At 47.1% G+C, this 27,438-nt stretch overlaps 1 protein-coding gene across 3 annotated transcripts in view; it reads left to right on the top strand.

The window, feature by feature from the left end:
* The window catches only part of XYLB (xylulokinase), a 72,491-nt gene that overhangs the window by 15,870 nt on the left and 29,183 nt on the right, over positions 1-27,438 (top strand). For 2 of the 3 annotated variants that reach the window (XM_030812111.1, XM_030812112.1), the window contains exons 4-15: positions 1,237-1,317; positions 3,497-3,583; positions 3,907-4,035; positions 5,087-5,152; positions 6,463-6,535; positions 8,342-8,460; positions 10,952-11,033; positions 12,685-12,725; positions 13,360-13,475; positions 14,329-14,444; positions 15,133-15,206; positions 17,449-17,545. In XM_030812111.1, coding sequence (XP_030667971.1) covers positions 1,237-1,317; positions 3,497-3,583; positions 3,907-4,035; positions 5,087-5,152; positions 6,463-6,535; positions 8,342-8,460; positions 10,952-11,033; positions 12,685-12,725; positions 13,360-13,475; positions 14,329-14,444; positions 15,133-15,206; positions 17,449-17,545 — 1,081 coding nt within the window. Of the gene's footprint in view, positions 1-1,236; positions 1,318-3,496; positions 3,584-3,906; positions 4,036-5,086; positions 5,153-6,462; positions 6,536-8,341; positions 8,461-10,951; positions 11,034-12,684; positions 12,726-13,359; positions 13,476-14,328; positions 14,445-15,132; positions 15,207-17,448; positions 17,546-22,667; positions 23,209-27,438 lie in introns of those variants that run through there. The other variant, XM_030812113.1, reaches the window with a different exon arrangement.

The following is a 27,438-nucleotide window of genomic DNA, read 5'->3' as shown; positions in this document are numbered from 1 at the left end:
TTTCTGATCTGACACAGCCTCCAGGACCAAACTTGATCATAGCTCTGCCAGCCCCTGCTCTGGCTGCACCCCACTCCCTGCCCGAGGTTTGATGGGCACAGATAGAGATGGCAGCCACAGCCAGGGCTGAAAGAAGCCCTCCCAGCAAAGGCTGGGTGTGGTGGAGTCAGGCAAAAGTGAGAGAGTCTTCTCTGCCCTCAGGAAAACACAGGTCAGAGTGAATCTCTAATTCCTGCCGTGAAATCTTAGGAGGGTGGTGCCAAGCTCTGCTGGGCACCACCATCCATCCCACTCACTGGGTTTTGCTAGAAAGGAGGGTCCAACTAGACAGTGGAGGCTGGAATGGGGGCCTGGAACAGATGGCCATCATCTCTATCCAGTCCCTCCAGCCTCCGGCTCCTGGACACAGGGAGTCTGGGCCTGATGCTCTGCTCTCATGGGAGCTCTCTACTTTGCTCTTCACTTCCCTGTGAAGTCAGATCACTAATATAGTGGGTTGAAAATGCAAATAAAAGAAGGCAAAAGTTGGCTGCCTTACTTTGTTAGTTTGTTTTTGAGACAAAGTCTCACTGTGTTGCCCAGGCTGGAGTGCAGCGGTGTGATCATGGCTCACTATAGCCTCAGTCTCCTGGGCTCAAGTATCCTCCCTCCTCAGCCTCCTGAGTAGCTGGGATTACAGGCCCATGCCACCACACCTAGCTAAATTTTTCATTTTTTGTAGAGATGGGATCTCATTATGTTGCCCACACCGGTCTTGAACTCCTGAGCTCAAGTGATCCTCCTGCCTTGGCCTCCAAAAGTGCTGGGATTACAGGTGTGAGGTGATGGCATGCACCTGTAGTTGCAGCCACTTGGGAGGCTGAGATGGAAGGATCACTTGGGCCTGGAAGGTTGAGGCTGCAGTGAGCTGCGATTGCGCCACTCCATTTCAGTCTGGGAACCAGAGCAAGACCGTGTCTCGGAGAAAAAAAAAATGGGGAAGTAAAATTTGAGGATTGGTGGTTTATGATTCCATTTATTTAAAATATTTTTAGCATAGTTGACCTTTTTATTTGATTGATGCCTACTTGTTTAATTACTGTACTCTAGTGCTTACAAATCCCAAGTCATGAGTTTCTTCATCATCTGCCCAGAGTCCTCTGCTGTAATGGCAGGCATTTGCGTTTCAATTCTGAGGCTTGCGTGTCTGATTCAGTGGTTCTGTACAGTCATGGTGGGTTCTGTTTTTCTTCTCAGGCACTGGATATCATCTTGGAGAAGATGAAGGCTTCGGGCTTCGACTTCTCTCAAGTCCTAGCCTTGTCCGGGGCAGGCCAGGTTCGTTTGCAGCAGACTCTGTCTGCCATGTGAGGGTGACTGTCCTGGGCAATGGTGTGGGTGTTGAAGAGATGGCAACCCTTGGATGGGGAGCGGCTCATTCTTGACAGCCACTGCACAAATTTCACTGTGAATAAAAATCCCTACAACTACTTTACTTTGGAGGCTGTATAACTTGTCTCGTTGCAAAAGGATCTGAGAGCGTTCTTAGGAGTAAGTATTATATAAAATAGGATGCTTGGTGAGAGAACTGAGTTCCTCTGAAGGGGATGGAGGAAGCAATTGACATGAATTTATTATGACTGCTTGGGGGCACCACAGTTGCTTTTCTATTTCCTGAAAGTAAAAACAAAGTCAAAAATGATCCTAATAACGACAGTAGTTTCAGTAGAAGGAAGAGTATTAATAATGATATCAGAGGACATTGACTGAGCACTTAGTGCATGCCAGATACAACTCTGAGGCCTTTCCAGATGTCATCCAGCTTAATCCTTATGATTCTACAGGGTGGTGCTGTGGAGTGCTTGGTACACACTCAGGGCATACTGTCTGGGTTTGATCCCTGGCTCTGCCATTTATAGGCAGTGACCTGGGATACGTCATCTGGCTTTCTGGTGCCCCTGTATTCTCATCTGTCATAGGGTCATTGTGAGTGTAAGTACATAGCACAGTGCCTCCTATTAATACGCAGTAAACATTATTAAAGCTTGGGCTTCTGTTATTATCATTGATATTTACATGAGGCACAGAGAGGTGATGTCATTTACCCAAGATCACACAGTGCTGGGAGTGGGAGTCAGGACCTGAGTCCATCTCATCCAGTCCCTTAGCTGTGCTGGGATCACTTTTCTCCACGCTGGATTACTATATTTTCAAATCCTCACTAGGATGTAACTTATTTTTCTGAAGATGCTTCTTCCTCCATGACCTAACAGGAATTTATTGTTTGGGTTCTTGTTAAACACAACAGAGATTCCCTGGGTGATCTTGTCCACTTCTCTGTCCCGAATCCCGGGCCTGGACACCCATCTCCCTCCTAGCTGTTCCCCGACCCCCATGGCTCGATGTCCCACATATACCTCAAACTTAGCATGTCCCAGACTGAGTTTTGTCTCCCTTTAGACCTCCTCCTTTCTGGGTTCTCTTTCTCAGGGAATTCTCCCCATCCACCCAGGGCACAACTCAAGTGTCATCCCTGCCTCCTCCACCTTCCCACCCCACATCCAAGGGTCCTCATGTCCCACTGATTTGTCTGTGACCCTTGACTCTACCATCTCTTCTCCAGTGCTACCTGCTTGTCATTCTTCTCCAGGTCTCTACTGCAGCCTCCCTGCCTCCAGCCTACCTTCCCCATGACTCCCACAAGCCGTTCATACATTCAGCTCTGTCTACACGATTACCCCTGGTAATCCAGGGTTCCCACCACCTCCAAGATAAACCTCAGCCTCCTGAGCATGGTTTCAGGGTCTCAGTGCTCAGGCTCTCCCCTCTGTCTTCAGCCCATCACCCACCCCTGACCCAGCCTCACGCCCACTGCTTAGAATGCCACCCTTCCCGGGACCTGCCTGGCACCCCTCACCTGCAGATTCTCTGCATGCAACACACACTAGGACCCTTTCCTGATACTACACAACCCTTCCACCCATCTGTACCCGAGTCGGTTAGGTGCCTCTGTTCCCACGGCCCTGTCACTGCAGCTCCATAGGGTTTTGTAATTGTACATTTGTGTCCTTTTCCCCGACTCAACTCCAATAGCCTAAAGAATAAGGATGATAGTATCCTATTTATCTATTCCAAGCCTGGCATGATCTGTATGCTTAATAAATGTTCATTGAATGAATGAATGAATGAGTGGGGTGTGCGAATAAATACATGAATTTCAGGTAATATTATGAGCAATGTCTTTAAATGCAGTTTTACAAAAGGCATCAAAATCCAGACCAATAATTAGTTCTTGGACCTTTTCTATAAGTTGTAGGGTAGACAGGGCAGAGTTCTTCCCCATTTTCTTGAAGTGGAAACCAAGTCTCAGGAGGGTGATGAGCTCTGTGACTAAGAAGTGGCAGGGGCAGGTGTGGAGCCCAGTTCTTTGGCATGTGGTCTGGGGTCTTTCTGTGTCTTCAGGAGGCTGTGACACTGGTGTGTGGTCATGTGAACATGTGCTTGGGTTTCCCAACAGCAACACGGAAGTATATACTGGAAGGTTGGAGCCCAGCAGGCACTGACAAGCCTATCACCAGACCTCCTGCTTCACCAGCAGCTGCAGGTAACTGTGGCTACATTGTGTGAGTGTGAGAAACTTCTGCAGAGTCGCAAGTCCTGTGGGTCCTGAAGCCTGCTCATCTCAGTGTTGCAGCTGTGCTCAGGTGCCCTCACCAGAAGAGCTTTCAACCTCAGGCTTTTGGGGAGAGACACCACTGGGCCAGTTCTAAGTTACAGCATGAAGGACTGGCCCATGTGTCTCCAACCAAGGTCACATGGGAAGAAGCGTCACGACTGCCTTGATGGGCAGTGTGACCACCAGCCCTGGGGCAGATCTCCAAGTCAGCGGATGGAGCTTAAGCCTGCGCCCTTTGCCCTCCTTCCCAGGACTGTTTCTCCATCAGCGACTGCCCAGTGTGGATGGACTCCAGCACCACAGCCCAGTGCCGCCAGCTGGAGGCTGCCGTTGGCGGGGCTCAGGCTCTCAGCTGCCTCACGGGGTCCCGCGCCTATGAGGTAGGCTGAGGATGCAGGGGGGTGCAGGGGGTGGTCTGGTTGCAGGCTCTGGAGGCATAGTGGGTGGCCTGCCTCTGTGGGGATCACATGAGGTCGTGGAGGTGTTGGCCCTACGGAGCCAACAACAGGCACTCTGGCCCCTGGGTCCTGATCCAGGCCACCTGCCGCCCTGTGTGTTCCCAGGCCAGGCTGGGTGTGCACATGGCTGTGCTCCTGACATGGAGGTGCTGTGCATGGGGGTGAGGGCACCTCCTCTCATTGTCTATAACCTGGGGATTACAACAGGACTTATGTTTTAGGTAGGTTTGAAGCTGAAAGAAGTCAGTGCGTGTAAGGCACTTAGTGTAGTGCCTGGCAATGTTAAAAAAAAAAAAGAAAATAATATAATGTCTCTGTTCCACTGGTTCAACCATGTCCCCAGGGGTGATTGTGATTAGGCCAACTTGGGTCACATGACCTCGCTGGAGTAGAAGTTTTGGGGATAGGGCCAACTCTACTTGGGCCACCTGAAATAACAATATGTGGGTGGGGAAAATACCCCGATCCCCCCTCTGGTGCCTTGGTCAGAACGGTCACCGTGCTGTGTGAAGAGCAAGGTTATTCACTCAGGGTTATCCAGTCCTAATGTGGGAGAGGCCCTCCAGGATGGCCCAGAAGTTACTCACTTCTCTATCCTGTGAGTGCAGAGCCATTGTTTACTACCTGAGTATTTGATTACTAAGGACATTTTAAGGATTCAAAGGCCAAGATCACATTGTTCAGTAGATATCAAACAGATTTAATGCTTATTTTTTAAATATTTAATTATTAGAAACAAGGTCTCACTGTGTTGCCCAGGCTGGACTCCTGGGCTCCAGAGCTCCTCCTGCTTCAGCCTCTTGAGTAGCTGGGATTACAAGCACACGCCACTGTGCCTGCTTGGGGCTTACTTTTAAAAGCTTTTATGGTACCTACCCCTATCTAGGGCATGCTACATTAAACTCATTTTATGGAGGTGATTATTCATTCTGTGTAGGATTTGGGTTTCTAAGAATTTATATTCCTTTTCCAGCGTTTTACAGGAAACCAAATTGCAAAAATTTACCAGCAGAACCCTGAGGCCTACTCACATACGGAGGTTGGTTAAATGTTCCTGTTTGATTGAAAGTCACAGTTGAATTCTTTTCATAATATGTTAGAATAGATACATCTTACGTGCAGTGACTGAAAACATTGATAAGCAGACATTAACAAATGATATATTCGATTTGCTTTTTCTCATTGTCAGGACATTTCCAAAGAGGAGGGGAAGAATGGAATGTGGGAAAGAGAAGTCAGGGGTTCTCCTGACCAGAAGGGTGAGGGTGAGGGTCCAGGTGGGAGCATTGGGGGCTGACTTGTTCCTGAGACCACCTGAGTGGAAGATCTGGGTGTCTGAGCAGGCTGTGTGTGCTCACTTTCGTATATGGTTAACACAAGAGGGCTACCAGGCACATGATTGGCATAGAGCCAGTGTTTTCTTTGGAAATGTATAGGACTGGGTGTTTGTGTCCCCAGCTGTGGCCCTTCAGCCAGAGCCTCTGTCACAGGAACCCACGTTCATTCCTGGCTCCACAGTTGCTGAAGCCAGCACTTGTTGCTGCCTGATAAACAGCCCCACACCCTGGCTAGTGATTTTCATCTTGTGATAAGGAAACGATCAGCTCACGTTAAACCAAAGCACCTTTTTAATCTTAGAAATTAACATGTGGTTTATTATTTAATGATTTGAGGTTCCAGATTATTCTGCAGCATTAGCCATTAATGTAGGCTTTGGGTGGAGGGGTGAAAACCCTCCCTAAATTCTGTGTGTGGAACGAAGTTGGCCTGACAGGACAGGAGATGATAACATTCTCTCCACAGTTCCAAAGGCCCATGATTCTCATGTGGAAGTACAGACCCTCAGGGTGGCATTGAAAATCCATCGTCTGTTTTTCTGGCTAGTGCTCAGGGTCTGTGGCTTCTGAGGAGCCAGCTTTCCTGAAGCCCTGAGAGTGTCCTGGTTAGTTTTGAGGCCACACATCCACTTCCTTTGTGACCAGAAGTAAATGCCAAGGAAATAGAGGAAGGAAATCAGGGCACACATTCCCCAGCATGTGGATTCCGGATGGAAATGCAGCTTCCCTAAGCCCTTTCTCATAGGGCTTTTGGTTTTTGTCTCTTTTGAACTTGGCAGTTTTATGGCCTATCAGAAACTGTAGAGAATGAATGCTCTCCCTAGAAGTCCGCTCATGGTATTCCAGCTGCTCCTATCTGAGATGCACAGTCTCCATCATTACTTGGGCCTTTTGTTCAAAGTTTCCCCTTCCCTCTCCAATTTTTTTTTTCATGCTGTGTGTGTGTCAGAAGCATTCAGTAGCGTAGGGTATGTGGAAGTGAGGTACCTCTCACTGTTTCTTTCCTTTACAGAGAATTTCTTTGGTCAGTAGCTTTGCTGCTTCCCTGTTTCTTGGCTCTTACTCCCCTATTGACTACAGCGATGGTGAGCCTCGGGGTATGGGGTGGGTGCCTGGGCAGCGTGCATGTGGCATATGGGTGTGCAGGCAGTGGGAGCCCCATCTACCCCGAGTGGGTGCCAATCTTGTAGCCCTGTCATCTATTGCCAGGAAGGAAGTGTGTTCATTATCTTTTACCACATAACAAATGACCCCAACACTTAGCAGCTGAAGACCACCATGTTTATTTTCTCACCTAGTGTCTGAGAGTCAGGAATGCGGGGCAGCTTAGCTGGGAGGTACTGGTTCAGGATCTCCCACAAGGTGGCAGTCAAGCTGGCAGCTGGGGCTGCAGTCATCTGAAGGGTCGACTGGGGCTAGAGGATCCATTTCTAGCATCATGCACATGACTACAGGGAAGAGGCCTCAGTTCCTCACATGTGGGCCTCTTTATGGGGCTATTAGTGACACTGCAGAGAGGGAGGAGACAGAGGCCAAGCAGAAGCTGAGGAGTCTTTTATACCCTAATCTTGAAGTGCCATGCCATGACTTTTGTCTCATCTTACTGGTCACACACTAGGTACAGTTGACCCAGTATAATGTTGGGGGGAACCTCACAAGCGGTGAACACCAGGAGGTGGGGATCAGTAGGGGCGATCATGGAGCCTGGCTCCTGCAAGGAGCTATTAAAGTTTTTGTTTCACATTTGGTGAACTCATGAGATTTGTGAGCTTCTAGAATCAAAACCCTGAAAAAAATAAATTGCAGTTGATGCCAGTGAGGAGGGAAAGCTGGGAGGAGGTTGCTGCAGGAACTCTTAGATGAGCGTAAGAGTGAGAAGAGTGTGGACAGAATGGGGGTAGAGAATGCAGGGCAGGAGCCCAGAGCCATGGACATGGCATCAGAATGGAGCCTGGGATGCTCTGAGCCTCGTGGGAGTTCATGGGAAGTTTTTGAGGGCTGTTGTATGCCAGGCTTTATTCTGGTTTCAGGAGGGAGAGTGACTAAGGAGTGCTGTTAAGAGTCCCTCACAATCTGGAGGAGGCAACAGGGTTCCCTACAGCTAGCTCTGTAGAACTCAGACAGGCAGAACAGTCAACTTGGAGTAGCCTGCATGTCCACCCGTTCTGCACACCTGCCACAGGGCTGATAACCACAGCAGCTGTTCCGGGGGGCATTCCAGAGGTTTACGTTCCTCAGCCACAGCTGGGCCCTCCACTCTGCCCCCCTTCACTCACCTGAGATGTCACCTCCTCATTTCACCTGGGCAGGTGACACCATCAGCATCCCAGCCCACCTCTGTCTGTCTCTACCTTGGCCCAGTGGAGGAGGAGGTCTCTCCACCCATGCTCTGGGTTCCCTGTCCTTTCCAATCCTCAGGGAAGCCTTGGGAGAAGGAGGATTTTTTAGGAAAGAGCTAGTAGATTGATCTCAGTGACCAGGAGGAAGTTTAGAGGACTCTGAGACCTCTCCTTGAAAAGTTAGTTGAGATTGAGAAATCCCTGGGGGCTGACCTGGAAACCTAAGGGACATGGAGAGTGGTTCCTGGTCAGTGTGTTGCTGCTAGTTCCAGGCCCCCTGGGAGGTCTTTGAGCAGCAGATTTCCAAGCTAACTGTAGTGTTTGAGTTGATGAGGAATATTTGGAGGAGGTGTGGTGCCGTGTGTTTCCAAGGGCCCCTCTGGCCTCTGGTTCTCTGGTTCCAGAACAACACAAGCATACATACCTTCCATGAAGAAAGAGCTCCAGGTACAAGTTGCGGCAAGACAGTTATCTTCTCTGTGCCAGATTTGTGCATTTTCACAAAACGTCCATTTTCAAGATTGTCTGTTGTTTGTTTCCTTCCTTCCTCAGGTTCTGGAATGAATTTGTTGCAGATACAGGATAAAGTCTGGTCCCAGGTTTGCCTTGGTGCCTGTGCACCTCATTTAGAGGAGAAGCTTGGCCCACCAGTACCATCATGCTCAGTTGTGGTAGGTCTCCTTTCTGGCGATGTGGCTCATTTAAGAGCTGGCAGCTACCAGGGAAGCACTGTAGCGCACACACACACACACACACACACACTGCACACTCCCTTATTTGTTCACTCACCCACAGGCATACACATGCAGGGTCTTCAGTTTAGCCTAAGATGTAAGTCAGTGTCTGGATCAGTGCCTTGCGCATAGTAGGTGCTCAGGTACATGCCTCATGGTCGGCGGGACTTTGGAAAATTCCACTAGAAATTTGTTAGAATAGGGATAAAAATGGCAGGTGATTGCATATCTAAAGAAAAAATGTACAGAGTGCTGAAATTCTAGGGACTACTGATGAAGCTTGAAGGAGGCGGCTTTGGGGAAAATAGAAAGAAATACCAGTGGGGCTGGCACAACACAGGCCCTGGCACTGGACAGCCTGGGACTGAATTCTGGTTCTACCAGCTTTGTGACTTTTTTTCTCAGTTTCCTCATCTGGAACAAGGGGAATGATGCTATTCATCTTACAGGGCTATTGTGCAAATTAGATGCGTTAATACTTTAAAGCACTTAAAAAATAATGCCTGGTCCCACTGGTAATGGGAAAAACATTTACCCATCACAGCGGCCCCACCCATTTGCAGTGGACACTGGCTGTGAATGCCCTGGGGTGTCCTACTTGGCCAGCCCTGTTCTCCATTGTCCTGTGGGGACAGTGGAGTAGAGAGAGAGAAAAAGATCTGGGTCCTGCCCCTGGGGCCCTTTGGTGGAAAATGCTTACCACAGAGCCAGAACAACCAGAAGGAACTCTGGGTGGGACAGAGTGTTGGTGTGAAGAAGGGACAAGGGCACCCTGAGGCCTGGAGGGAGTCGTGTAACTGGGAGTCTTGGGCCACGTGGAGGAGGGGCTGCTGTGAGGACTTCACATTGGGAGTCTCAGACACAGAAGCACTTTTGTTTTCTTTTCAGAGACAGAGTCTCACCTTGTCACCCAAGTTGGAGTGCAGTGGCATGATCATAGCTACTGCAGCCACCAACTCCTGGGCTCAAGTGATCCTCCTGCCTCAGCTTCCTGAGTAGCTGGGACCACAGGCTTGCTCCACCATGCACAGCTAATTTTTTTTTTTTTTTTTTTTTGAGACACAGTCTCGCTTTTGTCACCCAGGCTGGAGTGCAGTGGCGCAGTCTCGGCTCACTGCAAGCTCTGCCTCCCGGGTTCACGCCATTCTCCTGCCTCAGCCTCCCGAGTAGCTGGGACTACAGGTGCCCGCCACCACGCCCGGCTAATTTTTTTGTATTTTTAGTATAGATGGGGTTTCACCGTGGTAGCCAGGATGGTCTCGATCTCCCTAACCTCGTGATCTGCCCGCCTCAGCCTTCCAAAGTGCTGGGATTACAGGCGTGAGCCACTGTGCCCGGCCTAATTTTTTTTTATTTCGGTAGTGACAGGGTCTCACTATGTTGCTTAGATTGGGCAATTCTGCCTCAGTCTCCCAAAGTGCTGGAATTACAGGTGTGAACCACCGTGCTCGGCCGTTTTTCTTGTATGATTCATACTGACATGCTGAAAACAGCCTCTGCCACCATGAGGCAGAATGTCAAAGCCAAACCATCAGCATCCAAAGTATGCCATGAGGCCAGTGTGCACAGAGCTGAAGGAAGAGCCATGTGGCCCTGTGGAAGCTGACAGCGCAGCTTTCTGACCCGCTTTCTGACACGGGTCAGAAAGGCAGAGAAGGGGCAGACAGAAAACAGCCAAGCCACCGGGACTGGTAATCCACACATGGCTTTTAGTTGGATGTGATATTCAGAGCAGGCTTTGTTTGCCTTATGTGAGAACACATGCCTCCAAGAAGGAGCCTGTGCAGACAAGCAGCTTGAGGATCGGGAAAGAACTGACTCTGAAAAGGCATTTTCATTTGTCACATAGGTGTCACGTGTGGGGGAACCATGCAAGACCCATGTTTTTCATCATCCCTCTTTTTGCAGGTAGTGCTCAGATAGCCCTCCCTGCACACTTGTCTTTTTTGGATTACTTTCCTTAGAACGTTGCTCTCTGCAAGTTCATGTCCAATTATTGTTAATCCAGTTGCTGGGGTGATAGAGCGAGTGTGCAAGGCATTATCTGCTCCCATGAGTTTGCTTACTGGTGTCCTGTTACCTTTTTTTTTTTTTTTAATGCTATATCTAGAATTTGGAGCTTATAAAGCAAGCACAAGTTAGGGATTGGTTTGTTCTCTCTACCTTAAATCTCAAGATCAGCAGTTTTTGAAATGACCTCATGCTCGTGGTTTCCAAACCTGCATTGCACTTCTCTGGTGATTTGTGAACAGGAGGGACATGCCCAGTTTGTGACAGGGAGTGATGTGACTCCAGGCTCTGCAAAAGATTCATTCAGCATTGGTGACCTGGAGCCTGTAGCATTTTCGTGGCCTGAAGGGTGGGTGGCTGTGCTGGGCAGGCGGGATTTACCTCAACAGAGCATCTTTGCTTTATCCCCATCCCTCAGGGAGCCATTTCTTCCTACTACGTCAAGCGCTATGGATTTCCTCCAGGATGCAAAGTGGTGGCCTTCACTGGGGACAACCCGGGTGAGTATCTCGGGGAGTTTCACTCTCCAATGAGCCTGACTGGGTCCATGCTGGATGTTTGAGAATTCCAGTCCAGCCTCTTGGTGAAGCCTTCTGTGGTCATTCCTCACCACTCCCACCCTGCGATCTGACTCCTTGTAGCTGCCCCATCTTAGCTCCGACTCTGCCCTCAGGAGCTGGTCAGTCTGCTCTCTCTGGATGAAAACTGCCCAATGATTATGGAAGGTAGTCATGCCCACCCCATCCCTAACCTGTCTTTTCCATTCCAAGATGAATAGCTCAATTCCTCTAACCCTTCCTCTAGGACATGGTTTTAAGTCTCTGCCCTGTCATCTGATCTGCAGCAATGACTTGTTTCTCGTCCAGACACCTCATCTCCTTCCCTAGCCTCTTCTCTTCCTCCTCCTCTCCTCTGGGTAGTCCTGAAGCCACTCCTGGAGGGGCCCTCGGATCTCTGAAGGAAGGCCAGGTGGGCTACACTGAATAACACCCTAACTACTACCCCTCAGCCCCACCCCAGGAAAAGTAAGTCTTTTTCTAATGATCCACCAGATTAGGGTTACATTTAACACTAACTAGAAAGGTTAATTTTAACCTTAATTAGAAAGATTAATTTCTGTCCTTTCAGTCTTCTTTCTGTGCTCATAAATAAGCATTGTTTCTTTTAATCACCCTGGGCAGTATCTTTCTCATTTTAACGGTTGTCTAGAGCTCAATTGTCCCAGCATTTTATTTCACTGGTCCCTGATGGATGGAGGGTGGTGTTGCTTCAGTGTCTGGGCAGTGCAAACGATGTTGAGATGCACATTCGGTCTCGTCTCTTTGTTGTTATAGGATAAGTTCTGAAAGGTGGGATTCCTAGATCCAAGGCTTCTGACACACACACTGCTGATTGAACCTCAGTGGCAGTGTTTGAGTGCACCTGTTCCTCACTCCCATTTCACCTTTATTCACATGTTCATTCACTCAGCATTTAGTGAGTGCCTATTATGTGCCAGGCCTTCCTTCAGCACTGGGGCCCTTCAGCAATCAAGTCAGATAAAGATTGCTGTTGTGAGCCAGGTGTGGTAGTGTGCACCTGTAGTCTTAGCTACTTGGGAGGCGGAGGTGGGAGGATTGCCTGATCCCGGAGTTCGAGGCTGCAGTGAGCTACGATCATGCCACTGCACTCCAGCCTGGGTGACAGAGTGAGACCCCACCTGTAGATCTCTTAAAAAAAAAAAAAAAAGACTGCTGTTGTGGGCTTTGTGTCTAAGGCAGGGCCCAGAGAGTGAACATAACCTCACCCCCTTCTTTTCCATTACTGCCTTTGTCTTTCTCTGCTGTATATCCTTGGTGTCTTGTCTTGGCCTCCTTGATTCTCTGCAGTCTCGGGAGTGCCTGACAGTGGAGGGATGTTTGGACCCCTTCAGGGAAGAGACTTCAAAACTCAAATCAGAGGCCCTGCTAACAGAGACTCCACCCCCTGACCACTATGACCTTCTCCTGTTAGGGCCTCCTGAGCCCTCAGCTCCCCCTGCTCCTGCCTCCACCCTAGAGTGTGGGTGGGGGTTGGAGGTGGGGGCTGTGCGCCTGCCTGGAGAGCCCTGTGGTTTGCTTTGTGGTTCCCACGTGGCTGCCAGCTAACCAGAAGCTCCCCTCCCATTCTCAGCATCGCTGGCAGGCATGAGACTGGAGGAAGGTGACATTGCGGTAAGGTGACTTCCCACACCCATAGGCTCTTTCTGTTTCCACACTCACACCCACACTCTGATAAGTAGCAGAGATCCTGCTGGGACCCAGACCCTGGGATCTGGGTCCCAGCAGGATCTCTGCTACTTATCAGAGTGTCTGCCGGTTCCAAAAGACAGTGGAGGGAGGGAATGGGGGCGCACATGTTTCTCAGAAAGTCATTGTTCTTTGCTAGATGGGCAGGACCCCTGCCTGCTTCACAGTGGCCAGTCTTAGTGCATGCAGTGGCAGAGGGTCAGATACGGGGCCAGAGGGCTGTGAGCAGCCCAGATGAATAAGGAAGACATAACCCAGGCATTCCTCCTTCTAGTGGGAAAGTCATGTGGGGAACCAGTCATCACCCAAACCATTATTTAGATGCAGTTGTGGGAAATCAGCACAGAAGATCCATGAGATCTGCATCTGGGGAGCTAACTCCTGGCTCATCTAGTGTGGGAGGGTCAGAAGTGGCTCTTAGAAAGTGGCCTTGCATCTGAGATCTGCAGCATGAGTGAAGTGACAGGGTTAAGGTGGGGGAAGTACAGCACGTCGCTGGCAGAGGGCAGCGTGTGTGGGCAAAGCCCAAGGCGCCCCACCTCTGCCCATCTCTCCCCAGGTCAGCCTGGGCACCAGTGACACCCTGTTTCTCTGGCTCCAAGAGCCCATGCCTGCCCTGGAAGGCCACATCTTCTGCAACCCGGTTGACTCCCAGCACTACATGGCACTCCTGTGGTGAGCCTGGGTGTTGGTTGGCACCATTCCCTGGGTGAGGAGTTGTGGGCAGATCTGGCACCATCTTGAGGACCCCAAGTCATTCCACTAAGCTCTGGAATGACTCCCTCCACTTTCCCAGGCTCTGCTGGGCAACTGAGACCCCCAAGGACTCACCGGCTCTTGCTGACAGCAGAGCTGGGTGGGGAATAACCCAAGACCCTGTGTCCTTCAAGCCCAGGTTCAAATTCTATCCTCACCACCTATATCCTGTGTGACCTTGGGCAAACTCTGTAGTGTGGCATGTCTGAGCCACACTTTCCTCATGAGATGGGGAGGGTAAGAGCATTTACCTCACATTGTTACTGTGACCTGTCTGGCATGTGGTGGACCCTCAGCAAATGGCGGGAAGGACATCCTGCCTCCCGAGAGCTCTCATGGAAGGGACGTGCTCTGTGCTCTGACCACAGGCCTTTAGAGACCTGTCCAAAGCTACTGAGGGAAATGGTTTCTGAGCTCCTAAGCCCTAAGAACCATTGGAGAATGTGGCTAGTTAATCTAGCCCTCCCTCATTGTGCCTGTGGTAGAATGTGCAGAAACCCGAGCTCCTCGTCTCTACCTGGGGCTCCTCTGTGTCAGCCTCCTGTGTAAACAGCCCAAGACAAGGGCGTTTCCGGCGCCTCCCAGGGACGTTCAGGGGCCTGAATCTGAGGAAGAGCCTCCGATACCTAAGTTTCAGAGCCTGCTGTGCACTGACTAGGGGTTGTGGTCCAGCCTGACCTGCAGTTCTTCTCTCTGGGTCTCTTCACTGAAACTCATGGGTCCAGTCAGCAAGCACCGGCTCCCTCCCTCAGAGCTATGCCCTCTTCTGCAGCTTTAAAAATGGCTCCCTCATGAGAGAGAAGATCCGCGACGAGTCTGCGTCCCGTTCCTGGAGCGATTTCTCTAAGGCACTGCAGTCCACAGAGATGGGCAACGGCGGAAACCTGGGTAGGCCAGTTGGTGATGCCCAGGCCTGTGAAGGGTCAGCAGCTGCCGGCTGGAGGGACAGGGCCTGGGGCCCCATGAGCTGGGGGAGAGGAGGGCCGTGGAGAAGTCCAGGGGAGTCCTGTCTGTCTGCACTTCTATTCCACACATCCTACAAGCTGCTGTGGAACCCTGTGTTCTGAGCGAGGGTGGGGCTGTAAGGCTGTCCTTGGCTTCTGCTCTGAGCAGAGCATCAGGCCATAGCTACGTCTTCTGTCCCCACCAAGCCCCTGGTGACAGCATCAGAGAGGGCAGCCTCCACCCTGGTGTATCCCCGTTCACAGCCCTCTGCCCCAGGCACAAGGAAAAGTGCCCAGTGTCTGGGCAGGCCTGAGCAGGGAGGGGCTGTGCCTCCCTTGGTCAAACCTGTGTTGGTATTTTAGGATTGGCTGGGCAGCTGCTTCCTATTCCAGGCTGCCAAGTGAGAGCAGGAAGAGTTGTCTTTGAGAAAAGCTAGCTCAGGGCTCCCTGGTTCCCTTCTATCCTGTTGGAGAGAAGGAACTGAGAATATTCACAGGTCTCATCTGGGGGATGAAAGAGAGCCAGGGGACCCAGGAATATGGGGTCATTTTGTCCTGCTCTAAGTCTGTTGAGAAGCTGATCTTTTGTTTTTTGACTAATGACAGCTGATCTCTTCCTGGTTTTATTTCAGGTTTTTATTTTGATGTAATGGAGATCACCCCTGAAATTATTGGACGTCATAGGTTTAACACAGAAAACCGCAAGGTACGTGTGCTGTTGGTGTTGGAGTTACATTGGCTCCATTTGTGAGTGTAAAATTTAAAAATTGCCTATCAAATTATGTTACTTTTAGGGACTTCATTCATTCACTCATCCATTGATATCATACACACTTGTGGTGTGCCAGGGTGCATTCTAGATCCTGGGGAATCTGCAGGACCTGAGACAGAAACGGTCCTTTCCCTCAGGGAGGAATGCAGAAAACCTGAGAGTTCTCTTCCTATTTAACAAATGCTAACACTATCATTGGGTATCACAGAGCTTATTTCCTTGGCGAGTTTTATCCTATACCCATCAAGAACCCATGGATCTTGAGATCATGAATTTCCTCCTGGTTGAAAGAGCTGCTGAGCCCGGGAGGTACTAACGTTTATTGAGCCCATTTGGTGCCAGGCATTGTGCTCATGGTTTTCTATACCTTCCTCATTTACTTTTCTTTTGTTTTTAAATTTTTTGAGATGGAGTCTCGCTCTGTTGCTCAGGCTTGAGTGCAGCGGGACGATCTCGGCTCACTGCAGCCCCCACCTCGTGGGATCAAATGATCCTCCTGCCTCAGCCTCCTGAGTAGCTGGGATTACAGACGAAAGCCACCACGCCTGGCTAATTTTTGTATTTTTAGTAGACAGGGGTTTCTCCATGTTGGCCAGGCTGGTCTCAAACTCCTGACCTCAAGTGATACGCCCCCTCCCAAAATGCTGGGATTACAGGTGTGAGCCACCATGCCCGGCTATCATTTACTTTTCAAAGCAATAGGCACTCTTGTTCCTCTTTCGAGATGGAGAGGTTGAGACTCAGAGGCTCAGGCTAAATAATCTGCCCAGAGTCACAAGGTCATAGATGGTGGAGTGGGCTCAAACCCATTCCTCTCTGGCTCTGAAGCTGCTGTTTTCTTTCTCCTCCACAATGTGACCTTTCTTGGGAAGGATTTAGTTGGTTCTTGCTGCTCAAAATTGACATTGCTGCTAGAGAGTCACTGGAGAGTCATCACCACATTTTGGGTTGTACCTGAGAGATGTTTCTGACCCCAGTAAATGGGGGGTTTACGTGAGACACTCTGTCTGGAAACTGTAACTGTCAGAGTTGGCATTGGATTCAGTGGCAGATGATGGCACTACATGTTGGATTATGAATGGAAAGCTTTGTATAAAGTAGGAAGTTCATCTCAATCTTCTGATGGAGGATCAGTTTGGTTTCTTTTGTTAGAGTGAGAAGCTGTGCCTGTTCTCTTTCATGCATATCAATCCTAGATTTGTCAAGGAGAAAGTAGTGTTCATTCATTCATTCAACCAGCAGATATGTATGATTGGTGCCAGGCACCGGGGACACAAAGGAGAACAAAACATCGGTGGCCCTTGCTCTCCAGAGCCTGCTGTCTAGGAGGGAGAGGGACAGTAGACGACTGAATGAGCACATACACGAATGCAGCAGGTGCTAAGGCTAGGAGGCAGAACAGACTGCTGCAAAGGAAAGCAGCTGGTGGGCAGGTTGGAGACTTACCCTGGGTGGGGTGATTGGGCCTGGGCCTCTCTCAGAAGGTGGCTTTTAGGTTGAGACCTGAAAGTACTCAGGATCTCACCATGGAAAGAGTAGGATAGACTTTCAGGCAGAGGGAGCAGCTTGGGAACTAGAAGAAGGTCAGTAAGGTTAGAGTGTAGCTGTTTATGAGGGGGATGGTGGCAGGTTCTAGCATTGGTCTCAGGTGCCAGAGAAGCAGGAGTGAGCCTAGGGTTGATGCCCATCAGTGCTAGCTTGAAGGACATGCCACAGGGGTGGGATCTCAGCGTAAGCTCGTGGCTCTCACTTATCTAGTATGTACTGCATTTTCCAGGCTCTGTTGTCTAATCTGATCATTGCAACAACCGTAAAAAACAGGCGCCACTATTACCACCGTTTTGTTAAGAAAAAGAATGATAGCAAGACTAATGTAACTTATTGAAGATTGCAGAGCTGAATGGTAGACAGAACTTGAACTCTCAGCTGCCTGAGACTAAGTTCTGTAATGTCTCTTGACTCTTCAAAGTGACATGCATGTGAGGCTGTGAGCTTGTGTGCTTGAGTAGTGTGTTTGTGTGAGTGTGTGTGACAGGCAAAGATAGTGGTTAAAGAGCCCAGCGATGAGTTTCAAATCTGGGCTGTTGTTTAAAAAGATCACACACAGACACACGCACACACACACGAATGGACAATGAGAGTTCCTTACTCTGTGCCCACCTTTTCCCGGAGACAGGTCGCAGCATTCCCTGGGGATGTGGAGGTTCGAGCACTGATTGAAGGACAATTCATGGCCAAGAGGATTCACGCAGAAGGCCTGGGCTATCGAGTCAGTAAGTGAGCCACTGGCAGCATGTGTCCCAGGGTGGGGGCTCAGGGCCAGCTCACACCTGGGGGCCAGGGCTAGTGGGGCAATATCTACTAAAGTTTTCTTACAGGGGGACTTGTGCAGGAGGGAGGTGGAGCCTGACCTCGGGGATGGGGTGAGAAAGTGTCAATTGGCACTTGTAGGCAAGCATAGAATAGCAGACAGGTTGTTTCCGCTTCTCAGCTGTGTCCACAATAGCCTGACCTTTTGGCCAGGACCTGTAAGACTTGGGAATAGTCTTTCTGAAACCCTAAGCCCCAAGCTGCAGATGAGCTGTCCTGAGCTCTGGACTGCAAAGACATAGGCAGTGCAAGGTCTGGGGACATGAGTGGATCTTGGCCTTCCAGCCTGGCCAGGTCCCATTGCCTGTGGAACACAGTCTGGGTCTTTCAGCTTGGACAGGGAAGAGGGGGATGTAGTACCACTGTCAAAACTCGGAAGACTGATGTCTTAGTTCATTTTCTGTTGCCTATAACAGAATACCTGTTCCTGGGTAATTTATAAGGAAAAGGAATTTATTTCTTACAATTATGGAGGCTGAGAAGTCCAAAGTTGAGGGGCCATATCTGATGAGGGCCTGCTTGCTAGTAGGGCTCTCTGCAGAGTCCTGAGGAGGTAGAGGGCATCACATGGTGAGGGAGCTGAATATGCTGGCTCAGTTCTCCCATCCTCTTCTCAGAAAGCCACCAGTCCTGTTCCCACGATAACCCGTTAATCCATTAACCTGTTAATCTGTTAACCAATGAATGGATTAATCCACTCATAAAGCCCTCATGACCCAATCTCCTTAAAGGTCCCATCTTTCAATATGTCATGTTGGAGATAAAGCTTCAACATGAGTTTTGGAGGGGACACGTATTCAAACCATAGCAATTGGCATGGAGAGGGCAGACCCAGGGCTGGGGGGAGGCAAAAGGAGGAGAAAGGGATTTCTGAGAACTTGAGTTGTAGAATAATCAGCTTTAGGGTGTCAGTGAGTTCCCCTTACAGGTGGCGTTTGAATGGTCTAAGGGTCTGTAAGGAGGTTGGACTGGCTGCCTATAGAGTCCAGGTTTCTAAGATTTATTTGTCCCTCTGGGCTATAGCTGTTGTCACTAGAGAAGATAGTGAAGCTGCTTTGCTTGAGGGCCTTCCTATGATACTTTATGGACAATCCAAGTTCTATGTAATATATATTTTATATCTTTGAATCAACAGAGTAAAAGGATTCTGTAAAAATACCCATTAGGGAAACCTCTTGGAAAACCTGTTAGACAGCATCTGCTAAAGCTGAATATACGCCTACCCAGCAATCTCATTTCTAAGTAAAGGCACAACAGGAATTTGTGCATGTGTTTACTAAAGATGTACGGGAGAACATTCATTGCAGCACTATGCTGAATAGCTCCACAGTGGAAGTGGCCCAGTGCCCATTAATAGTAGACAGGAAAAATGCATTGTGATGCATTTGTACAACAGGATACTACACACAAATGAAAATGAACCAGCCTCAGTGATACACAATGAAATGGGTGAATCTCACCAAATGTAACACTGAGCAAAAGATGCCAAACATGGACATACATATGGCAGGGTTCTCTGTACATCAAATTCAAAAGCAGATGGCACTACAGGCCAGGCACAGTGGCTCACACCTGTAATCTCAGCATTTTGGGAGGCCGAGGCAGGTGGTTGCTTGAGTCCAGGAGTTCGAGACCAGACTGGACAACATGGTGTGTTGCGGGAAGTCAGGGACCCCAAACGGAGGGACCGGCTGAAGCCATGGCAGAAGAATGTGGATTGTGAAGATTTCATGGACATTTATTAGTTCCCCAAATTAATACTTTTATAATTTCTTATGCCTGTCTTTAATGCAATCTCTAAACATAAATTGTAAAGATTTCATGGACACATCACTTCCCCAGTCAATACCCTTGTGATTTCTTATGCCTGTCTTTACTTTAATCTCTTGATCCTGTCAGCTGAGGAGGATGTATATCGCCTCAGGACCCTGTAATAATTGCATTAACTGCACAAATTGTACAGCATGTGTGTTTGAGCAATATGAAGTGTGGGCACCTTGAAAAAAGAACAGGATAACAGCAATTGTTCAGGGAATAAGAGAGATAACCTTAAACTCTGACTACTGGTGAGCCGGGCAGAATACAGCCATATTTCTCTTCTTTCAAAAGCAAGTGGGAGAAATATCGCTGAATTCTTTTTCTCAACATGGAACATCCCTGAGAAAGAAAATGTGCACTTGCGGGTAGGTCTCTGAACTGGCCCCCCTGGGGCATAGCCTGTCTCTTATGGTCGAGGCTGCAGAGATGAAATAAACTCGTCTCCCATAGCACTCCCAGGCTTATTAGGAAGAGGAAATTCCCGCCTAATAAATTTTGGTCAGACCAGTTGATCTCAAAACCCTGTCTCCTGATAAGATGTTATCAATGACAATGGTGCCCAAAACTTCATTAGCAATTTTAACTTCGCCTCGGTCCTGTGGTCCTGTGATCTCGTCCTGCCTCCACTTGCCTTGTGATATTCTATTACCCTGTTAAGTACTTGATGTCTGTCACCCACACCTATTCGCACACTCCCTCCCCTTTTGAAAATCCCTAATAAAAACTTGCTGGTTTTTGTGGCTTGTGGGGCATCATGGATACTACCAACGTGTGATGTCTCCCCCGGACTCCCAGCTTTAAAATTTCTCTCTTTTGTACTCTGTCCCTTTATTTCTCAAGCCGGCCGATGCTTAGGAAAAATGGAAAAGAACCTACGTGATTATCGGGGCAGGTTCCCCGATAATGGTGAAACCCCATCTCTACAAAAAATATGAAAATTAGCCAGGCGTGGTGGCACATGCCTGTAGTCCCAGCTACTCAGGAGACTGAGGTGGGAGGATCGCTTAAGTCTAGGAGGTTGAGGCTGCAGTGAGCCATGAGACCCTGTCTCAAAAAAAATAAAAAAAGCAGACGAAACTATTTACTATTGTTGGAAGTCGGGATAATTAGTAGTTACCTTTCAGAAGGGGCCTGTGGGGTGCTGTCAATGTTCTGTTTCATGTTCCATGGGTGTGTTTAGTTTGTAAAAATTTATGAAGATTGTAGGCTTATGATGTGTGCATTTTTCAGGATGTGTGTTCTAGGTCAATACAAGATTTTAAAATATGTAAAATGACTACCATGAGCATTCCAATTGCCCTCATCCCACCACCCTAAGTGTAAAAAGACGTTTCCCAAAGGTCTGCAAAGACTTCCAAGTTCCCTGAAAATGAGACTGGGTGAGCAGGGCAGGGATGGTGCTGGAGTTGGTGGAATGCCTGGCAGGGGTCCTTCCGCTATCAGAAGGGAACCCCAGGGAACGGAACAGCCCAGCATACAGGGAGAAGCAGTTAGGGCAGAAGGCCCCCATGGGCTCAGGATTAGCTGATGGGATTGTGGCATTATTCCCAGCCTCTAAGGCATTTCTTGTGCAAAACAGCATAGAGTTACTTATCCTCTTAGCAAGCTTGAATGCAGAATCAGACCTGTCTTGCCTCTCTGCTGAGTGATCACTTAAATAGACATACTTGGAACCAACAGAGGCTGCACGCACGTAAGGACTCCTTCTCCAGGCTGCTGTGTGGACTGGCCAGCTCTAGTTTTCGTTCTTGCCCAGTCATCCTCTCATTTGGCTTTAATAGTGTCTAAGAGGGAATAAAGAGGCACTTTGAATAAAAATGATTATTGTGATACTAACAGCTGCCAGCATTTTTTGGGCACTGAGTGTGTGCCCGGCCCATTTCCTTAGCAATTAATCTTTATTAACAACAGTACCTCTGAAGTAGGTACTGATATGATTCCCACTTCACAACCGAGGAAACCAAATTTGCAGTGGTTAAATAACTTGGTCAGGGCTGGCAGAGCTGGGATCTGAACCAAACCAGTCTGGCTCCAGACGCTGGATTCTCAACCACTGGCTGAACCTGCTTTTTTTAAGGAACAATCGCCCTCTTGATGTTTATAGACACCATCAGACATGATAGACACCAGCTGGGCAGGGCTAAGAAGCCATAGTTTTCAGCTTATATTTCATTGTGTTTCATGTTATTTAGGTTGATTGTAAAAACAGTCAAACCTTGTAATAGCAAGTTTGAAAAATAAAGAAAATGGGCCTGGTGCTCACACCTGTAATCCCAGCACTTTGGGAGGTGGAGGCGGGAGGATCACTTGAGCCCAGGAGTTAGAGACCAGCAATAGAGAGACCCTATCTTTACAAATAATAATAATTATAAATATCCCGGTGTAGTGGCATGTGCTTGTGGTCCCAGCTACTGGGGGTGGGGTGGCAGGGGGTGGCAGGAGGCCGGGGGGATCGCTGGAGCCTGGGAGGTCAAGGCTGCAATGAGCTGTGATTGCACCACTTCACTCTAGCCTGGGCGACAGAGCGAGACCATGTCTCAAAAAAATAAAGGAAAATGACTCATAATCCCATCCCCTCTCTCCAAACACTGGTACCATTTGGGGACATTTTCTCCCAGTCTCCTTTATGAGCTTATTTCCATATAGCCATAGTTTTGTCCCTTTGTACCTTATATGCAAAGGGTGTATACAAGAACCAAAGTTTGTCAGAAGTCATCTTTGTGGTGCTGCATATGATGGCCAGGTTACTTTTCCTGCATTTGGGCACTGAGGGTGTTCTCGTTTTTTTTGTTTGTTTGTTTTGTTTGTTTTGTTTTGTTTTGTTTTTTTGGAGACAGGGTTTCACTCCTGTTGCCCAGACTGGAGTGCAGTGGCGCAATCTCGGCTCACTACAACCTCTGCCTCCCGGGTTCAAGTGATCCTCCTGCCTCAGTCTCCCGAGTAACTGGGACTACAGGTGCACACCACCATGCCTAGCTAGTTTTGTATTTTTAGTAGAGATGGGGTTTCACCATGTTGGCCAGGCTGGTCTCAAACTCCTGAGCTCAAATGATCCACCTGCCTCGGCCTCCCAAAGTGCTGGGATTACAAGTGTGAGCCACCGTGCCTGGCCATTGTTCTTGGTTTTCCAACATGGAATCACACTAGAACATCTTCGATAGCTTGAATTATTTCCCCAGGAGGATGGCAGTCCTTCTCTCTTCCCAGACACTGTCTTCATGGCCAGCAATGAAGATGGGAGAAGCTGAGAGGTGGGGCTGAATGTCTTCTCCTGGACAGAGCCAAGGGGCTGGATGGAAAGCAGCAGGTCTTAAAAACAACTATTTGTTTTAAAATACATAACGAATGGATGTCTTTTTATCATAAAAGATTCATGCAAAACAGAAATATGGAATAAGAAGCAAATGCCCCCTTCATATGCCTCCCAGACTCCTTTCCTTCCTTCCAGACTGTGACTTCCTTCCTGTGAGTTTCTGTGTTAGATTGAATCATACAGAATTGCCAATATTGAAGAAGTTTTGATTTACAAAAATGGCAATTTCATATGGTTCAACCTGATACGTGTGTGTGTGTGTGTATATATTTAACAGAAATGCTATTTTATTCTATGTGTTACTCTGAGACTTGCTTTCTATAACAGTATGTACAGGTCTACCTTTTTGTTTTCTAATGACTGGCATGAGGTCTGCTAAATTATTTTATAGCCCTAGTTGAAGGACATTAAAATTATTTCTTGTTTTGTTTTGTTTTTGTTCTTGTTTTGAGACAGAGTCTCACTCTGTCGCCCAGGCTGGAGTGCAGTGGCACAATCTCAGCTCACTGCAACCTTCGCCTCCCGGGTTCAAGTGATTCTTGCGCCTCAGCCACCTGAGTAGCTGGGATTACAGGTGCGCGCCATACCACCTGGCTAATTTTTGTATTTTTGTAGAGATGGGGTTTCTCCATGTTGCCCAGGCTGGTCTCAAACTCTTGACCTCAAGTGATCCACTCATCTTGGGCTCCAAAGTGCTGGGATTGTAATCTCCACTTTCACATCTCATTCTATGCCCTATACTCTTGTCCCTAGTTCATTCTTGTTTGTGTATTTTTTTTCCCTTGAGCATGTTAGCTAAAGGTTTGTATATTTTATTAAGCAATGTTAAGATTTTGTTTTGTGCTCCCTTTTATTAATTTCTAATTTTATCTTTTTAAATGCCTTCCTTTTACTTTATGAATTTTTTTTTTTTTCTGTATTTTTAAGTTGAAATTTTAGCTCATTTATTCCATTCTATATTAACTTCTAATTTATGCATTTCAGAATGCTACATGTTAACTTTATTTACATAACGTATCTTTCATTTCTAAAAAGATAGTAATTTTCATCTTTTTCTGCATCAATGAGTGGTCCTTCAAACTGGCCCCTCGTCCTTTTGGCATATATTCCATCCTTCCTTGAGCGTTTCCATAGCTTCTAGTATAAAAAAAGTTTCAGGCTCATCTTGTTTTTTCCTTGGATCAGCCCTGTAATCTTCCATTTATCCAAGGGGCCCTGACTCCTTTGAGTGGGAAGAGATGTTTGGATGCTGTCTCTGGATGCTCATTGCTACTGGGATGATGCTGTTCCCAGCCCCTTTCAGTGGGCTGAGCTGGGAAATCTTAGGAGATATATATATGTATAAGTCTGTATCAATACACACATTACCTTTCTATTTGTCTGTCTGTCTACTTCTCCATGTGTTGAAAAACATGAGTTCAACCCTATACACTCCACTTCCAGTCCAACACCATGGGGTTCATTCTGGCTTTCTTCCTTCCCATATTTGTATCTTATCCTAACAGTGACAAAGTTGATTCTTCTGACCCCTCCAGATTGCTGCCTCCTTGACATGCAGGCCCCATTTTGGCTTCTCTGCTTACCCTTACCTGTGTTGTCTCTGTGTCCTCTTTCCAGCAGCCTCTTGGATCTGCCCCACTCTGGTTATGTACTTACATGTGGCCCTTGAGCCACTTCTGTTTGCCTATTTAATGGCTTTTTAGAGAAGGAAGAAGAAAAAAGAAAGGTAGGAAGGTAGGCAGGCAATAAATATTTTTAAAGGGAAGGGTCCATTTACATTTAATGTAATTATTGAAATGATTGGATTTAATCGAATCTATCCATTTATTTTTTATTTTTTTCAATCCATCCATTTACAAAATGGATTACGTATTGATTTTGCTTTTTCTTTTCTTTTGTTCTATATGTTCTTTTTTCTTTCTTATTCTTTTCCTATCTTATTTTTGGATTAACTGAGCAATGTCTAGTATTCCATTTTATCTCCTCTGTTGGCTTTTTAAGGTATACACTTTTTAATTGATTTTTAAATTGAAATCCTTAACTTGGAAAGTCTGGTTTGCGCTAATATTATACACTTGAATTTTTTACCAACATGCTTGCACTACAAGAACGACTAAAGAATGTCTTCTGGGCTAAAGAGAAAATCATACCAGATGGAAAGTCAGAGCTTCAGGAAGGAATGTAGAACATCTATAAGAAGTGGATTCTCTTAAGTTTTACTTTGTCTGAAAATGTATTTATTTTACTTATTAAAATAATGTTTTCTGTTGTGGAATTCTAGGTTGGCACTTTTTACTTTCAGCACTTTGAAAATGTCATTTCATTGTTTTCTTGACTTCTAATGTTTCAGATGAGAAATTAACTGTCATTCTTAGTGTTATTCTCCTGAATGTAATGGGGTTTTCTTCTCTGGCTGATTTAAAATTTTTCTATTAATCTTTGATTTTCAGCAGTTTGATTATGATATACCTAAGTAAGGGTTTTTTTTTTTTTTTTTTGAGACGGAGTCTTGCTCTGTTGCCCAGGCTGGAGTGCAGTGGTGCAATCTCGGCTCACTGCAAGCTCCGCCTCCCGGGTTCACGCCATTCTCCTGCCTCAGCCTCTCCTAGTAGCTGGGACTACAGGCGCCCGCCACCACGCCCGGCTAATTTTTTGTATTTTTTTTAGTAGAGACGGGGTTTCACCGTGGTCTCGATCTCCTGACCTCATGATCCACCCGCCTCGGCCTCCCAAAGTGCTGGGATTACAAGCGTGAGCCACCGCGCCTGGCAAGGGTTTTTTATTATTATTTTGTATGTATCCCCTTTGTGATTCACTGAGCTTCTTGGATCTGTGGGTTAATGTCTTCCATCAGTTTTGGAAAATTCTTAGCCATTATTTCTTCAAGTATTTATTTTTCCCTATTCTCTCTTTCCTTTCCTCTGGACTTCAGTTACACATCTGCTGTTGTCCCATAGGACTTGATTTTCTATTCTTTTTTTTTTTTTAATTTTTTCTCTCTCCCTGCTTCAGTTGGACAATTTCATTTTTTGTTTTGTTATGTTTTGTTTTTTTGAGACAGAATCTTGCTCTGTTGCCCAGGCTGGAGTGCAGTGGCATGATCTCGGCTCACTCCAACCTCCACCTGCCGGGCTCAAGAGCTTCTGCCTCAGCCTCCTGAGTTGCTGGGACTACAGGCGAGCGCCACCACATCTGGCTAATTTTTTGTATTTTTAGTAGAGATGGGGTTTCACCATGTTAGGCAGGCTGGTCTTGAACTCCTGACCTCAGGTGATCCACCTGCCTCGGCCTCCTAAAGTGCTGGGATTATAGGCATGAGCCACTGCACCTGGACTTCAGATGGACAATTTCTATCACACCTCTTTTTATTCATGTTTCTGCTGTATACAGTCTGCTATTAAGTCCATCTAACAAATTCATTTTGGATATTATATTTTTTTATTTCTAGAGTTTCCATTTCATTCTCTTATACTTTCTTATTTCTCTGCTGAAATTTTTCATATTTTAACCATTTTGTCCATCTTTTCCTCTGATAGAGGAAAGATGATAATTATATCATCTTTATAATTATTATAAAGCTCCTATCTGCTAATTCATCTCAGAGTCTGCTTTTATTTACTATTTTACTCCCATTTCCTGCTTCTTAAAATGCTATTTAATTTTGTTTGAATGCTGTACGTTGTGTTTAAAAGTACAGTGTTGACTAAAGTGGCTAACTTTTAAACCTTTTACTTTTGAGATAATTGTAGATTCACATGCAGTTGTTAAATAAATAGCTAATGTTTACCTGCAGAAAAGGCTTGCCCTTCTATCAGGAAGTGAGGGTGAGGTGGTGGTCTTTTTTATTTAATCAGGGGTTGGATCAGTACTAGTTAGTTTTAGTTCACCAGTAGTTGCAGTGTCTTGGGATCAGGATCAGCAGGATCAGCAGGATCAGGCCCCTCCCTCCATCAAGTCTTTGGGACCTAACCACTGAGATTACAGAGCTCTTTCTCTGTTTTCCAGCTCTTCCCCCACTTCCACATCACTGCTTCCATAGTAGTTCATTGGAGACAATTGGTGGGTAGGGAGGACTAGCTCTATATTGGAGACTCTTCCAGATTTCAGTCCTCCATACCAGCCTGGATGTAGTTGCTTTTCTTTTCTAGCAAAGTTTATCTGCCTGTAGAGTCTTACTTCTTCATGTCTCCCATGCTGCAGGTATGAATCAGTACTTAAGGGCTCATCTCATTCTGGAATTTATTTTATTTAGACTTCTTGAATTTATAATTTTTTGATAGCTTCAAATAAAAATATGATGCTCTGGTTGTTGTTGTTTATTCCATTCTGTCATTGTTACAGCACAAGTGTGTTCTTTCTTGACCATCATCATCTTAACTGGAAGTGGAACTATATGTCTTTTATTAGATTAAGGTTTATTATTATTTTACTATTTATTTTTATTTATTTATTTTAAAATGGAGTTTTGCTTGCTCTGTGGCCGAGGCTGCAGTGCAATGGTGCATTCTCGGCTCACTGCAACCCCTGCCTCCTGGGTTTAAGCGATTCTCCTGCCTCAGCCTCCTGAGTAGCTGGGATTACAGGCGCCCACCACCACATGTGGCTAATTTTTGTATTTTTAGTAGAGACAGGGTTTCACCATATTGGGCAGGCTGGTCTCGAACT

The sequence above is a fragment of the Nomascus leucogenys genome, chromosome 4, assembly GCF_006542625.1.
Source record: "Nomascus leucogenys isolate Asia chromosome 4, Asia_NLE_v1, whole genome shotgun sequence".
NCBI classification, from domain to species: Eukaryota; Metazoa; Chordata; class Mammalia; order Primates; family Hylobatidae; genus Nomascus; species Nomascus leucogenys.
The sequence above is the reverse complement of the archived record's forward strand: the minus strand, read 5'-3'. Positions and strand labels throughout refer to the sequence as shown.